Consider the following 16,155-nt stretch of genomic DNA (forward strand, 5'->3'; position numbering starts at 1 on the left):
TGTGCCCGAGCAGCCGGGACTCCCCGCAGCCAGGGCCGGCCCCGCGGTGCCGCTGCGGGCTCGGGGAGGGCAGTGGGTGCGGGCGGGCGCGGCTGCCCGGCAGAGGAGGGGGCTGCCCCCGCTCTCGGCTCTATAATGCCGGGGCCCCTCACCCAACCGCACCGCATTTTCCGGCTGCCGCAGCAGCCTGCGAGCGGCTCCTYTTCCTCCCCTCCGGCCCGGAGACGCTCGAGGATTAGGGAAGGGAGGCAAATCCATCAGGCGAGAGGCAGGGCGCGGAGGCGGGCCGTCAGCATCCCTCCGCTCCGCTCCGCTCCGCCCGGGCCGGCGGCGCCGTAGGGCGAGCTGCGGTGCGGGCGCAGGAAGGGGCCGAGCTGCCGGAGGTGCCCGGGGCGCCGGCGGCTCCCAGCGGCTCTCAGAGGCCCGGATCCGCGGCTCGGGGCTGGCGGGGCTCGGCGGCGGGAGAAGCCGCCGCTGCTGTTGGCGTGTCCGACCCTCGCGGCGCCGGCTCTCCCGGGATGGGCCTCCAGGAGCTGGCSGTGTGGCTGCTGGCGGCGGCGGGGCTCGTCCGCGGTGAGTGAGCGCCGRCCCCGCGGGCAGCAACGGGAGCCGCGGCGGAGCGGGCGGGTCGGGCGGGCACGGCTGCCCCGGGTTCTCCCCGGGCTCTCCGGCCCTGGCCGTCCCCTGCTGCCCTCTCCCAGCCTCGCCGCCGCGGCGGGGATCGCCCCCGTCCCGGGCCGCCCTGAGGGCTGGCCGGCGCTGGGACCTGCCGGGAAGGGACACGGGAGACGGACGGAGCGGTGGGAATGSGGGAACGAACTCCGTCTAGGGACTGAAATGGTGGCTGCCCCAGGGCAGAGGMTGCGGCTTTTTGTGGGGGGAGTTCAGGAGTAAAAGACAGGGAAGAGGGAAGTCCCGTCTGGAGTGGGTCAGGGAGGGCTCACCTGTTCCTACCCTATCGCACCTTTCCCTTCATCTGAAAACTGCCCCTGTCCCTGGTCTACTCTGCTCCGTTCATGAGCTCCTTCCCTTTACAGAAAGACGGCAGAATAAGGATCCTCCCTGGATTTGAAGTGTTAAAAGAACAGAAATCCASGATTATTTGGATATATATTAATGTAGTGCCTATCACCTCTGTCAGGAAGGCCGTACCCCACCTCCTTTATAACTGCATGAACAGAGAGCAAAGCGCTGAGTACTTGCCCCGAAGAGTTCCCTGTCTGAAGCAGCCTGAGAGAAGCGTTCAGTCTAACCTGTGGCCATTTTTCTCCCATTGTCTTGCTGATGCCCTCTGCCGTATCTCTGTTCTGCTTTTCTGGTTAAAGCTATGCCAGGACAKGTGTCATATCACAGATACTGGATTTCCTCTTCATCATTTCTTGCTGCTGGAGCAAAGAGTGCATACATTGAGAAAGCATCAATAGCATTTAGAATTTATCACTCCTGACCAGTCAAGAAATTATCAAAGAGGCAATTCCCCCTTACAGGCTGGGATGAACATTTGTGATTAGGATTTTGTTGTAGTAGCTAAGAAACTATTTGAAATACAGTGGCATTTGTCTGGGAATGCAGCACGTGTAATAATAAATACATAAGATCTTATAGCAGTAAAAAAGCTAAAAAGCTGAACTTTCCTGATGCAGAATCCTTATTATTTGTCTATTTATTCTTGTGCCCAAAGAGTCCCTGCAAGGAGAGTTCCAAAGGAAGCTTTACAAGGAGCTGCTGAAAAATTACAATCCGTTGGAGCGACCAGTAGCAAATGATTCCCAGCCACTCACTGTCTATTTCACTCTCAGCCTCATGCAGATCATGGATGTGGTAAGTCTGTAACCTTCCAGGAAACTATTTCAAAKGGTGGATTTTACCTTCCTAGAATGGACATTTGAGACAGCAAAGAAAGATTACAAGAAATTGGAAAGCACAAATAATTCAAGACACAAYGCCAAATTTTGTCTGCCTCTTTAAAGAACTAAACTTAGCAGTAAATTTTACATCTTTCTTAYATCTCTTGACAGAAATTCCCAGCATTTTTACCAGCACAAAATGTTTCAAAAGGAGCTCAAAATGCACACTTTACGTTTCACATCCTTAATTGTCCTTTGAACCAACAAGCAGTGTAGTCTGGGAGGGGTATACAAAACCAGAGTTCTTGATTTCTGGTGGTCACTTAAAATCTCCCTATTTTTGAAGATGGAATGGAGAGGAAATCCTGGCCAAACTCTTAGGTTATGTTACTTTTTATGGTATGTAGACAAGATTGCTACATTCTATATGCTTAAATAGCCACTGTATTTGCAATCACACTCGATTGGTATATCAATAAGTATTCCTGTGCTGGACTTGTAAAATGCATGTAGGATCTTTTGGGGTTAAAATATGACTAATTTAAGCTTCACTCTGTCACAGTGGCACAGAGATGCATCTCAGCATGTAAGTGGATTTGCACTATTTGTTTTTACTGAATTCAACTAACTATGACAACTAATAAAGAAGTTTAAGTCTTAAAACTGTAGTTAACCTCTGAATTCCATTATCTCCCCATCAGATGCATAAAGTTCAAGGCACAGAGTTAATTTGTTGTGGAGTTATCAAACTTAATTAAAACTGATACAAAATGAAAGGAAAATATCCACAGATCACTAGCCAATCTGGGGGTAGTCAATGACGGGCTGTAGTCTTGGCTGATATGATTCAAAAGAGAGCTTTTGATCCCATGTGCCTTCCAAGAAACCCACTTCATAGTTAGTAAGAAACCTTGCTTTTTGTGCTGGCTGTTTAGTTACAGCTCATTCTGCTTGCCATAAAACTCACTGCATTTCTCTCTCAGAGATCTGGGATTGACAGCCAAAGAAAGAAACCAACCATGAAGTAAATTAAGCTTCACACTATAAAACAAATGAGTTTTCTTCATTGTCAACAAGAAGCAAATGCTGGTGGTAATGACAGCTACTTGCAATAACAATTACTGGTTTAACAAGCTAGAAACAAAATATGTCACCATCACACTTTCCTGTAATCTGTTCACTTGAATGGCTTCTCAGCTGATAGCCACTGAGGCTGTTTGGGAGTTAGACCCTTCCAGASCCAATTCATCAAATCCCTGCCAGAACAGACTGAGCCAGGCTGGATCCTGGGTTGCTGCTATTCCTTATGTGAAGTCTCTTCCATTGCACTCTGACGTTGCTGACAGGATAAGGGAGACCGTATRTGAAATCTTTTCTGAATACAGTGGATGTTTCCTACCTTTTATTTCTAGTTTTAATCTGTCCTATTAAAACTAGAAATTTTCTACCCCATGGTTATAGATATGTTTTTCTTKTAATGGTATTGCATATCAATATGCATGTCAGAATCAGCAGTACATAATGAGGGATCTGTACCTGCCGTTTGCCCCAGCTTGGTGTAGTTCACTAGAAAATAGAGTTAATTAATTGTCTAATGAGAATKCAAGCTGGCATAGTAAATTATACAAAGTGTTTCTAAATGGGGAGGAGAAACAGTGGTSGCAAGAAAAAAGCAGTTTAGTGTCATGTGAGTGAAGAGGAGGGCTGGGAAGCTAAGGAAGCACTTCGAGAGGAAGTGAGAGGACATGGTAGGTCTGGGGTACATCAAAGACATTTGGAAGAAAGATGGAATTTAGGTGGAAGAGGATGGGATGCAAAATGGARAGTAAGAGGTTTGAAAGAATGGACTTCAAAAAGAAAAATCTTGAGAGATAAAGACTAAAGCATACCTTAGTGGAAGGAGAGGAAGAGGAGCTCATGGATGGTCATGGCTGCTCAGGGTCACAGCTTCAGTACAAAGTCAGTAAAAACAAGGAATAGGATGTAGAGAAGCTATTTTTCTCTACTTCTCACCTCATGGMAACCCCTCAATCTGCACATAAAACTGGTCTTTGGCTTTTGCTTGTCTGGTATTTTTGTGCTGGGAAATAGATTATTGAGAATACACTGATATTCTTGAGAATCAGATTATTGGAATACACTGATATTATATATTTTCCACACTAGAAAAAAATATAGCTACCACCTTTTTAAACACTGTATGGAGGTAAATATCTTCTAACACTCCTGTTTGCTCTTTTAACATCCATCCCAATACTAATGTCAGAGGAGAATATCCAGCCACTRCCTGTTGGTTTAGAGGGAACACTAGGAATAGACACAGTAGCAGTGCTGTTCCTACTCTGCTACATCTCATACAGAATAGTGACTTGCAYAGAAAAACAAATACAGTGAGTGTGAGGTGTGAAGCTTGTGCCTAGCCTGGCATTTTAACAATAGACATATCTGTATCAACTGTAAGTTAATACAATTAAGAGAAACGTATCTGAAGGTATTTCATCCCCAAAACTCAGAAGATGAAACTTCAGAAATTTATGTAAAATGGTCACCCACTTATACTGCAAATGACTTCTTAGAGACATAAACATGAAGAATTGGAATACACAGAGATATAGAGTGATAGTTCAAACTTGATTTCTACTGCTATCTAAATGAGTAGAAAAGTCACGGTATTATTTTAGTTTGGAAAGGGCCACTAGAGTTCATCTTGTCCACTCCTCTACTGCAAAGATGTCTTAAATCATTATGTGATCATAGATCACATTACTCAGGACCATGTTCAGTCAAGTGCTGAGCACTTCCTCAGCAAGAGTTTCCCAACCTACCTGGGCAGTCTGGTTCAGTATTCAACTACCATCATGGTAGATTTTTTCCTCAACATCTAAGCATAATTTCCTATTTTTCAACTTGGAAACARCACAAAAAAACACCTCTAGAAAAATGAAACACCTTTTCTTCTTCATTAAAGAGGGGTATATGAAAAAGATACTTTTAGTGAAGTATTCCAGATTTCTTGACCCTTTGCAGCAAGGTATATATATTTCTGAATAACACAGCAGAAAGCTAGGGAATAAAGTCTTGGTAAATCCACATGAAAGAACTTGTTCTTAGCAGCTGTCAATGRTTCACTGTCAATATATGAGATTTAGCTACGTGTGTGATTCCCCAGGAAACTGCATTGAGTCAATGTTTTCCTTTCCTTTAATCTGAAAGATAGAATAAGTAATAATTTTATTAAATTTGCGTATGTTGAAAGTTTGGGAGGAATTCAGACCATATGAAAGGCAAACCTAGAATTTAAGAGTCTTGTAAATCTAGGACTGGTTTGACCCAGTTTTTGTGTTTTTCTTTTTTTTAAAGCAATTTTTTTTTCAATTTATGTGAGATTTTGAGCATTACAGTTTTAGAAATATTTGGATGCACTGGACATAATCCATCTGCTGGAGKCTTTTTCATTGAAGGAGTTTAATTTGATGCCTAAGTGCTTTCTTAACTGGAACCAAAACCATGTCAGTAATATCTCTGTGTAAGGACAGGTATTTGTATTATATTTATAATTCCATCAACTGAGTCCAGACTCTCGCTGTACTAGRTGATATGTAAACACAGATGAGAAGATCATCCATGCTCCAAAACATGTACAAACTATATTTTGATAGACTAGATTTTTGTACCATCAGAGTTGTTCATATTGTAAGAACTGTTGACACTTACAAAGCACTGTTAAATAAAACTTCAGCATAAAAATGCTCAAGTTAAGACTAGAAAAATTATTGCATTGTATTCRGACCAAGGGCTTTTTGATATTAATTTTCATTAATATATGGGTTAGATTTTTCTAAAGAATTTTAGAAAATTACAACTGTTTGAAAAATTGCTCTTTTCTGCAGCTTTCTGGTTTGACTCTAGAATTTTCATCAGTTTTCTATGTGGAATTTGGGACAGCACTTTGGGAGTGTCCTAAGCTGATCTCAGCCTTTGCTACTGGCAGAGCTCTCACTGAGCTGTGGGCTCATCCTCCCACAGCTTTGGCTTGCCCCAGTGCCTCTCTGAGTGAGAGTTACCTCATCCTTTTTTGAGGGGTCATTTCTTTACATGACCTGTACGTTGGCTTTAGATTAGTTTAAACTGCTCACAAAACTACCTGTGGTCCTTCTTCACTTAAAATGTCAATTGTTTCGAAAAACCCAAGTGTGGTCTATCTTTGATTCAAGTTATAAAACTTGGGAGGATGCTGGATCAATACTATCTTAGCTTGTGACTTCTTCAAAAAGACTCATGGTGACAAACCTATCTCATTTTGGTGGGTATGAGTGTGACCATTTTGGTCTCCTCTGATCATAAACTAGTTAATTGTTTTTTTCTAGCTGAAGAATCAACATTTAATAATTTATTTAAGAAAGTTGAATTAAGCTACTTATCTACATGAATATTCAAATTCTTACTTACGTTGCATAATACTATTTAGTCAGGAATCTTTCTTGGTTCCTGCAGACACTGGCTAATTAAATCATTTACTACACAACAGTTTTAGCTTATTTTCCAGTTTCTCCTGTTTCTTTTTTTTTTTTCAATTTCTGGTTAGGGGAGAGAAAAGCGCTGAATAGTTGTTTGTATGTGGTGAGCAGCAGCAGAATCTCAAGAGAAATCCTGTTCCTTTAGGCTGTTCAGCTCACTTGTGCAGACCAAAGGATAAATGAAAGCATGCAAACTTTTTTACATTTATCTGAACTTAGTCAAAGTTTGCTTGTCCTACATTGCCTTTGGTTACTTGCATGCCTTAGTTTTATATATTCAAGGGCTTTTGTCCTTATTTTCCACAGTTAAGTACTCCAGCTGACTTCAGTGACTTACGCACAATGCTTTGCAAAGCCTCTGCAGAAGGATCTGCAATTCAGTATTTGCAGTCCAATACCCTTGACCCACTGGGCATGATAGAATTGTGAAATATCTCGAAATTTTGAAAAGAAAATTATGCTGTCACTGAAAAGACATAGAACAGCTTCTGTAAAGAAACAGGCTATAAAACAAACGTCTTCCCCACCAAAAAAAAAAAAAATAAAAAAGAAATTTAAATCTGGAAAAATGAATAAAATAACCAAATCAAAAGGCTTATTGAGAAATGGTGCTATTAAAGTTCCTAAGCTGTTTATCAGGCCTCAGCAGCCTCTTTGCAAACAATGGCTATGGCAGAAGCTCATCAAATCTATATTATTCTTTTAATTTTAGCCTTCATGTACATTCGTAAATGTCTCTCCAAGCTTTATTTTCTTCTCAATATGCTGCTTGATTTTTATTCCTGCTATGCTAAAGGGAGAAACTATTTGCACTTTCATCTTGCAGCCATTTCCATTCTATCATTCTTTATTCCTGAGACTTTAGAAAATTGGAAAGGTGCTGGAATATGCTTTCTGATATTTTTAGTTAGTTTAATACAATGAAAGTTTCTGGATTATAACAGAAAACAGATTATTCTATTCTTCTATGAAATATGAAGAACAGATCAGACAAGAGACTAAAATACTCTGGAAGTTCATCTAGTTTAACAAGCAGACAACACCTCTCCCCACCCTACTGTGGTGAGATACTAATATACCAAGAGAAACTGCAACCTTATTTCTGTGATATTTGTTCATCTTTCCTGTGCTTCTAAATATCTTCTGGATTTTTTAACTATTCCATCAGCATCTTTCTTTTACCTACTCTTCTCAAACAGTGTTAGATCTGGAAAGATATTTTAAACATAGGAGGATGTGTAGGATGGAATGGGAAGCAATGAATGTACACTAATTAAAGGCAGTTTGCAGGAAGGAAAAAAGGACTGACTAAAGGCTATAAAAAACCTCCTCAAAACAGTTCGCTTGAGGACATTACAGATATTCATTGTATGTGAAAATCAGAACTTCTTTTCTGCTTTCTGGTTCCACAGAAGAGGTGTTTGGAACTTTTTTTGTAATAGCAATCAGCTGAAGTTTTTCTGTTTGTGTGGGTTTTYCTTTTCATATCAGTAAAGCAAAGCAGTTTCTCAAACATTTACYTTATTCTTTGTGATATAAATAATCAGCACTAATCATAAAAGGTACCTAATTTTTTTATATTCTAACTTCATTGGTATGGACGCCCCATTAACTTAAAAACTGACTGAACATCTAATTCTATGTCGCTTGTGATGAAAAAGGCTTGTAACCTTCCTCTGAAAAGAATGGCTAAGGTGTGAGGAAGCACATCCCTCTGGGACACTGCTCTGGAGCACAGGGACCACCACATTTTACACAGGGCCTCTAATGAGAACAACAGAACCTGCAAAGTCACATCATCTAGTAATTATTAGTAACCCTCACTAATCAGGTATTGAAACAAAATTACAGTGCAAGATGTAATTCCTGGGAGTYAGATTTGGCTAATACTTGGTCTTATGCAAAGCTTTTAATTCACAGAACTTTGGGACTGAAATGAATATAACTCCCTGTAATAKTCAGAATTGTTCCTCTTTTTAAAAAGGACTCTCATACTCAAGTGCTAGACAATACATGATGTCACTATTTAATTCACAATTTCATATGTTTTGTTTTGACCACTATGAATCAGAATATGTTACGGTCTGTGGTAATTTGTATGAAAAGGTTGAGACACCCATACTTTTCTTCATAAATGTTCTYGTCCTTGGACAGTGGAACTCCACTGTTCTGCATCGTTGGGTGATCTGGCTCAYAAAGCACAAATGCCAGGTGAGCACTGCAGCCCCTTTCACAGCCTGGTGATGGTTTCCCTGTTTGCCCCGTTCTGGGAGAGCTCCAGGCTCAGCCCAGCCGAGGAGGAGCTCTGTGTGTGTGGTTTGGTCTCTGCTCCTCTGYGTTCCTTTGTGCTCACCAATTACATGCTCCAGAAACCTGCTGCTCCTTGGGAAAGCCTCTTTGCTGCGCACAGAAAGAGGGGAGCTGCTCTGTGTCCTCCTGGGTTTGATTTGCCTGACTGCAGTGTCTCACACACCAGAAGGGAGTTCAAGTGCAGGTGGCTGCCCCTGCTGAGCCCATTTCTTTTCTGGGAAGGCTTCTGGAAGTGCTGTGGGAGGATGCTGTGGGCTGGGTGAATTATGTGGGGAAAAGCAACTCCYAAGTAACATCATGGCCTCAGCCCCATTCCTGTGGTGTCATCTGTGTGGGTCTACAAGTTGGCAGCAAAGTGCTGCAGCAATTTCAGGGATGATGGCAAGGGAAATCAGGAAGTGCTGCTAAAGCAAGGTGATATTTCTGTTTCTGTTCTCTGTCTCTGCRTTTTCAGAGCCCTGCGGATATAGTGCCTGCTTTTCTCACAGCAAAGCACACACTATCTAAAGTTTCCAGTCATTCACAAATCTAATATTGCTGACAGCAGTTGAACAAAGTATTGTCATTGGATTGAAAGCAAACAATTCTGTATCTCTGAACAGCCTATTAACAGAAAAACATTCAAATGGTAATTACTTCAAATATTAATTATTTCAAATTTGGATGATACAGATGTGAATTCTTCAGTTTCTCCTGAACTCCTCACACCTCATTCGCCTGAATAGACTACTAAATAATCCAACTGTCCCCAATCTAAATATATCTGAGTTGCAAAAATGGAAAAGAAAAAAAAGACAAAAAAAKGTATCTCACAATGGGTTGGTAGCAGGGAGCCTATTTGTACAAGTGCTTATATAGAAAAAGAAATGTTTTAAAATTCACTTCGAATTTGAATTACTTAAATAATTAATTTTGTTGCATTAACCAATTTATTTTTAATTTATTCAAAATTAAAATATTTATTTTCCAAGAATAACCAGAAGTAGCCTGAAGTAAATGTCTATTCAGATTTAACCTTCACTTGTGCTTGCATTTTCATGGCATTTTCATTTCAATTGCATTTGCAATTAGAATTGGATTTGTAAAAAGGAAAGGCTGGTAACCCTGGCTTCAACAACAGCTCACTGTGAAGCACTAAGACATGGCATGAAGCCATGTTGCTGCTCATTGGCAGCAAGATAAGAATATGATATTCATCGAGTTCATCTGTCCCAAATCATCTGGTAGTGATGTGAAGCCACATTTGCATGGTTCATAATCCTGTCTCCTCGTTCCTTATGTCCTCCTCACAAAAACCTGCCCTGAAGAGAAGGTGATCAATAACCATGTGCAGAGTTGGGGGACCCACGCACATGTTTAATTATMCAGCACTGCTACTTGGAACTTTTATTGGCTTGTTTTCTGCATTCARTCAGGAGTGTTTGCATGTTTCTGTGCTTGGCATTCCCTTAATTGCTTTCAGTAACTACACAGGTGTGCTGGTTTAGGGTTTGAGAGGAATGAGGCCTCTTACCCCCATCTCCAAAACTACTAAATGCAAGAATGAGGATGGAAAAAGTAATGAGCACTGACTGAGCTCAGGAAATTCAGATGAGCATTTTTATGGATTTTGGAGTGCTCACTCCATCTCTGTCCCCACAGACAGAAATAATCTTTCCACAGAGGAGAATTTGCTCTTTTGTGTTGTGAAGAAGGCAGCCTGAAGGACCGTGTAGGTGTTCTGACATTTCAATCATGCCGCTTGTTGCATTTGTGAAGAAACAGAGATATGGTTGATTTTCATTACAGTATTCCTCTCAGCTAAGCTCACTGTTCTCAGTGCCTTTGTAAGGTATTTTCTACAGGCATACAAGTGGGGACTGGGTGGATTTTTATGGAAAGCTGAAAATGAAGACCYTTAAAAGAGGACTCTTAAATGCGTCCATCAGAGTATGTAGGGTAAGGAATTACTAAAACCTCTGTAATATGATTCATCTTCTCAAATTATTTAAGTGTCTTACCAACACTTCTGTGTCAAGAGGTGCAGAGACATTCAGCAGGATAAGCAATGTATTTTGTACTCTGCCCTTCCCCAGGAAATTTTTTAATTGCCATGGTGATGTCTGTGCTGTGCCCTAGAATGAACAGAGAGCCCAAGACATCGAAGATAATGGGTAATATTACATATCACAGGAATTTTGGAACAACTCCTTCCTGCTCAATTTTCCTGTACTTGAAAAGACGGAGCTAGGATGTGRTATAGTTAGAGAGACTGTCTGGGATGAGCAATAGCACTTTGCTTTCTGGTCCCCTGAAGCTGGTTTTACCTATGGCCATTTGTAGTGCAGAGAGCTATTCCTCATCCTTGKGTAAGATGCCTCTGTCTCTGTGGCTCTGGCATTCCACAAAAGCTTCAGCTGATGCTAAATCATGGAAAATACGCTCTGGTCAGGTGCGGAAGTTTTTGTTGCTGCCACTCAGAGAAATGGGAKAGATGAATGCCAGCAGCAGGAGCTGTGTGCTTGTCACACACAGGCGGGGGAGAGACAGCTTTGGGTTCAGTTCTTTGCTCTCCCATAACCTCCTCTTCTCACCTTGAAGAAATCACACACACTTTCCTTCCACTTTAGTCTGCTGCTATGTTYAAGTGGAACAACCTGACCTTTTGGTGTTTTGCAGCTAACCTCTAGGAAAATAGAGTTCAAAGGCTTTGATTGCCTCTGGCTTTCCCAGTAACGAGTGGTGCTATGGGCCGGGGCTCTATTGTTTGATCCTATCTTGTTTGGGAGTTTCCAGATTCCAGCGTGTGTTCAGAGCTGGGATCCCTGTGTCAGACTGCCAGTGGCAATCACCACCTAGAGCCAGCATTGAACACTGATGCAGGGTTCAGTCCTCTCAACAGGAGTCTGCTACAAAGTAGAATGGAATCAAGAATTATTTGTAAATAAAGCAATAGAACACAGTTATTACTTTGCATGTTTGCAATAAATTTATCTGCACTTTGAGGTCTATGCTATTAAAAATTGAAGTGAATGAAACCTACAATTAATCACGGAAATTCATAAGGTAACTTGAAAAATGCAATTTGCTCTTCAAAAAATACTTTTTTCATGCAAGATGTGCTGATGTTATGCTGTACTCAGCTCATTTCATATGCCTTATCCCTGCTTGTCTTTGCAAAGATGGATGTGTTCATATCTAAATACAATCTCTTGTTAACAATGATGTACTGAAAAAAAAAAAGGACAGACTCCTGTTACAATTACATCCCCATGGAGACAAAAATGTTACATTATTGGCTCTTACACATATTTATAATCGCAGCTTCTTTTTCCTGGAGCTCAGTGAAAGGCACTTCTCCAGCCCACTGCCAGGACAAAGCCCTGGTGCAGCCAATGGCAGCACAACTCTTCAGATCTAATAGAGCATACCTGGAGCACAAAGACTTTCTTACGTCCTGAGAGGGCTCCTCACACAGATGCTCTGCTCAGAAGTAAGGTCACTCTTTTATGGTCTTGCTGCAGCAGTGGAAGGTTTGCATCCATCTGGGGAGATCTGTGYATGGTTTGAGCAAACTCTGCCTTTCTTTTAAAGCAAGGTAAAGTAACTGGGGGGAAAGTGAATGCTTTTTGCAAAATGGTATAAGATGAGTTGGTGTGGAGAAAATGCTGGCCTTTTTTAGATACAAACAGTGCATTAAAAAAAAAAAAAGCAAAACAAACAACTCCCCTCAGAGTTCACCTGAATTAGATTAAGTGAAGAAATCAGCCTCCTTGTCTCATACTCCAAACTCTACCTTAACCCAAATAAAATTCAARTAGTATTTTTCTAATTTTTAAGGGAAAAAAAGATATATTCAAAAGGCCAAAAAGGAACATTTACTCCTATCCCAGCAGCACACAATGCTCTAGTAATATTTTAGCATTTTAAGTTTAGAAACCTTTTAACTTTCACAGAACTTTAGSTCTTAGCAGAAGCATACTTATCTGTTTTATTAAGGTTTACTTCCTCACAGTTTTGTTTCACTCTGTGTACACCTGAACAGTGCATGGGATGAGGAACTCCAGGCTTCAGTACTCATGCAGAAAATCCCCATTTATTTTAGATTTCCACATAGGCCAGGCTCTACAGTTACTAAATCTGAATTGTAACTGTGTGTAAGCTGACAGTAATAGCTGATTAAATATGTGCTGCCTCAAGTATTGAACACAGACCAGAACTGTAAACTAGGGCACCTGTCCACCACTCTCACCTGGAGATTTCCTCTCCTCTGCCATTCCCTCCTTCCCAGCTGCTGGAAGCTCAGGAGTGTGTCCTGGTGACTTGCAGAGTGTYCTATTGCAGTTTCCATCCCATGGGACCCGGAGCTCCTGGAGCTCCATAGAGCCTTTGCACCCCCTATCCCAGGAGCCCCCCACACCCAGCACCAGGGGCTGCTTTCTGTTCACMCTGAGCTCACACTGCTCTGAGCAGCCTGGACCTTCTCTTGGTAGAGGGGCACGATTTTCCTGGTGGTTAATTTGCTGAAAATAATGTGCGTGTAGGTTAGAAGGAAGATTTACAAAGTGATTTTTAAAAAATGCATTTGTTGATTTTCTACTAATATATTCACATTTGTAATAATTTAATTAACAAAAACCCCAAAAGAGAATAAACAGTCAGAACAATTTCACGTTCTCTAGATGGGACATATTTACAAACTATCCAGACATGAAAATTTACAATAAACACTAAGCAGCATATTCCATAAGGTAATTTTAAAAATGATATTTTATGTATATACATAGGCCAGCCTGGATATGTGCATTTCAAAGGAARATGATATAAATAGACATTGTTTGAAATAAAGCTTTCATATCYTGGAAGCTTTATTTATAATTTAAACATTATGGGCTAATTAAGGAAACATTTCTGAAGATAAGACATATTTTGAAGGTAAGAAGCTGCACAGAATTGAAGTAACAGCAAGAAGTAACACCAACAGAGCACTCTGCTAAGGAGAGGACTGGAATGTTTGGGTTATGCAGCACTATTTCTAGTAAGTGGGGCCCAGTCCTTGATTTATAGAAAAAATAATTTCAGTAAATATGGCCAGGCAGATGAATTACTGAATGTRGGACATGGTTCCAMAACAAAACAATAAATAGAATGAGASCACAGAAYCAGACCTTAATCCCACCTGTCCCRTGCACTGGATTAACAATATTCCTCTCCTGCAAATATTTTAAATCTGGTGATAAAATTGAGCTAGCACATACAGCAGTCATTAGCCCAAAATCTTGGCTTTTTCACAAACACTCTTCTGCTGCATTTTYTTTTCCTGTTGTATATTGTGGCCTTGGTTCTTGCTCAGATTTACCACCCCACTCACAAGATTCAAACAAGAAACAGAGGGACTGTCACTGCATCTGGTACTGCCACTCTGTCCTTCAGGATTATGGAAGGTGCTCAGCACAGCAGGCTGAGTTGAGAATATGGCTGGCATGGTTTAACCCYAGCMAGRAATTTAAACATCACACACAGCCTCTCGCTCAGGCTCCTCCCCTGSTGGTGAGGAGAATCAGAAAGAAAACATAAAACACATGGGTTGAAATAAGAAYAATTGAATAAGTGAAACCACCCCAAACAAGGAAATCACGAAAGATTTAGGGAACTTCAATGAACTTCACTCATTGCAGCACGAATTAATATGARGAGGAAGTGTCCCTTGGGGGAAACTCTGTTTCCCACACGTAATACTTAAGTAACTCAGCCCTGGAATAGCCTTTATTGCGTTGCTCCTCATTAAATTTACAGTCCAAAGTCAACTTTCTTAAAAAATCAAGATGGATAATGGCAGCCATCTGTGCCAGTCTGTATTATCACTATCAACAAAACTCCATTTTTCACAGTCAGGAGTCACATTCTTTATTTCAAAGATCTCTAGCACGCAGACTGTATGAAGAGCCATTCGTATGCCATCCATCAGAAATTTAATAAACCTAAGAGCTCAGTGGAAGTGCAGTTTTCAAATTTCATTTTAATTAACTACTCACATTTTGGTTGGCCTTTATAGTTTAATTCTTTAATTTAAAAAAAGCTAGAAAAAATTAAAGATCAAGAGCACACCAAGTAATGAAGATATTTTCAGGCTGGGTTTGGAGAATTCACTGCAAAACTCACCTTGATGCTACTGGAGATATTTATCTAAATCCTAAGCACAGCTGCAATTACCYGTAAAGCTCTGATGGAGCCAGAGTCTCAGCAGGTGGCAAGARCCAGGCAGGTTTCATCCTAGCTATGGATTTGCCTCGGGCTAAAGTTGCTKTGAAGTGGAATGTGGAAAAGAAGGTGATGTCCTAAACATCTTCAGCTYTCACAAACATCACTAACTAGTGGCTGAGTATAAAATAATGAAGRYCAACTTTCAGGAGATTCTTTGTACYAACAGAATAAGGATAAATTAGCAGCTGATGTAAAGGGCATGGCCCCCAATTTACATTAAAACGTCAAGGCCAGGTCATGCAGAATTGGCCCAACATGCTGACATGTTGTAACATGTAACAGTGCTGTTAAACTCTGGCTGAACAACCATTTGCAACCGTTGTAGTTCTGCAGGAGTGTGGCTTCCCTGCAGGAGGCTGTACTCCTACAAGATCAAGTCATAAATGCCAGAGCTCTGCTCTTACACAAGAATGTCACTGGTATGGCAAATGTCAGAATGGCAAATAAAAAATGTGTGTTTAAGTTTGAAATGGTCTCAAAAATTGCAGTGGAAAAGTTAAAATTTATATTTAACATTTCTGACATTTTGTTGAATAATTTTCTGTCTTTTGTATGTATTTTTAAGAACTCAGAAACATTATGTGATCTATTCCTGATGTTGAATCTCACATACTGAATCATGGAATATTTTTAATATTATTTATGCAGCTGTTTACACATAATTTTCTGCAGAATTGGAAATATGAGCAGTGAGCTGAGTCAAAACCGTTTTGCTATCTAAAAAGGTCTATTGCTGACCACTGGAGAAGGGCAATTGCTGTGGCCTATTCCTTTCRTGGTGAAAGGGAAGTCAGGTGGGGAAGAGGCATCAGGAGTTCCAATCTTTTACCTCACAAATTGTGGACATTGACTTTTTCTTCATCTTTATATTGCTTGAACAACCTGTTTCACATTGACAACTCTTTGTTTGGCTTTTTATTCCTATACAAATCTCCCCAAAGCCTTYAATTCCCTCTACTAGGGAATGGGTGGTTGGGGTAGTCCTTGGCCAGCAGCTGCACTGTTCATTTCAGTGTCCCTGCAGAAGCTCCAGGATGGCTTTTTAAAGTAACTGATTTTTATCCTCACCCCTGACACAGCAAAATTCAATTTTGCCTGCATGATTAAGAAGCCTTGAATCACCCTTAAAAGAAAAGTTTAGCTTTAACCTTGGCAGGAGGAGAGGATATTTGCACTAGACCCCACGTTGATTTGGTGCGGGTAAGACTGAGAGGTCACGATGGTGTTTTCAGGCCGTG

At 41.0% G+C, this 16,155-nt stretch overlaps 1 protein-coding gene across 1 annotated transcript in view; it reads left to right on the top strand.

Moving 5' to 3' along the window:
• Positions 1–455: 455 nt before the first annotated feature.
• Positions 456–16,155, top strand: part of CHRNA7 (cholinergic receptor nicotinic alpha 7 subunit) — a 38,444-nt gene continuing 22,744 nt past the window's right edge. Inside the window, exons 1-2 of the mRNA XM_057384540.1 lie at positions 456–573; positions 1,682–1,821. Of these exons, the coding sequence (XP_057240523.1) occupies positions 519–573; positions 1,682–1,821 (195 nt within the window). The 5' untranslated portion in view covers positions 456–518. The remainder of the gene's footprint in view (positions 574–1,681; positions 1,822–16,155) is intronic.

This window comes from Malurus melanocephalus, unplaced genomic scaffold (assembly GCF_030028575.1).
Source record: "Malurus melanocephalus ecotype Western Australia unplaced genomic scaffold, MMel_1.1 scaffold_717, whole genome shotgun sequence".
Taxonomy (NCBI): Eukaryota; Metazoa; Chordata; class Aves; order Passeriformes; family Maluridae; genus Malurus; species Malurus melanocephalus.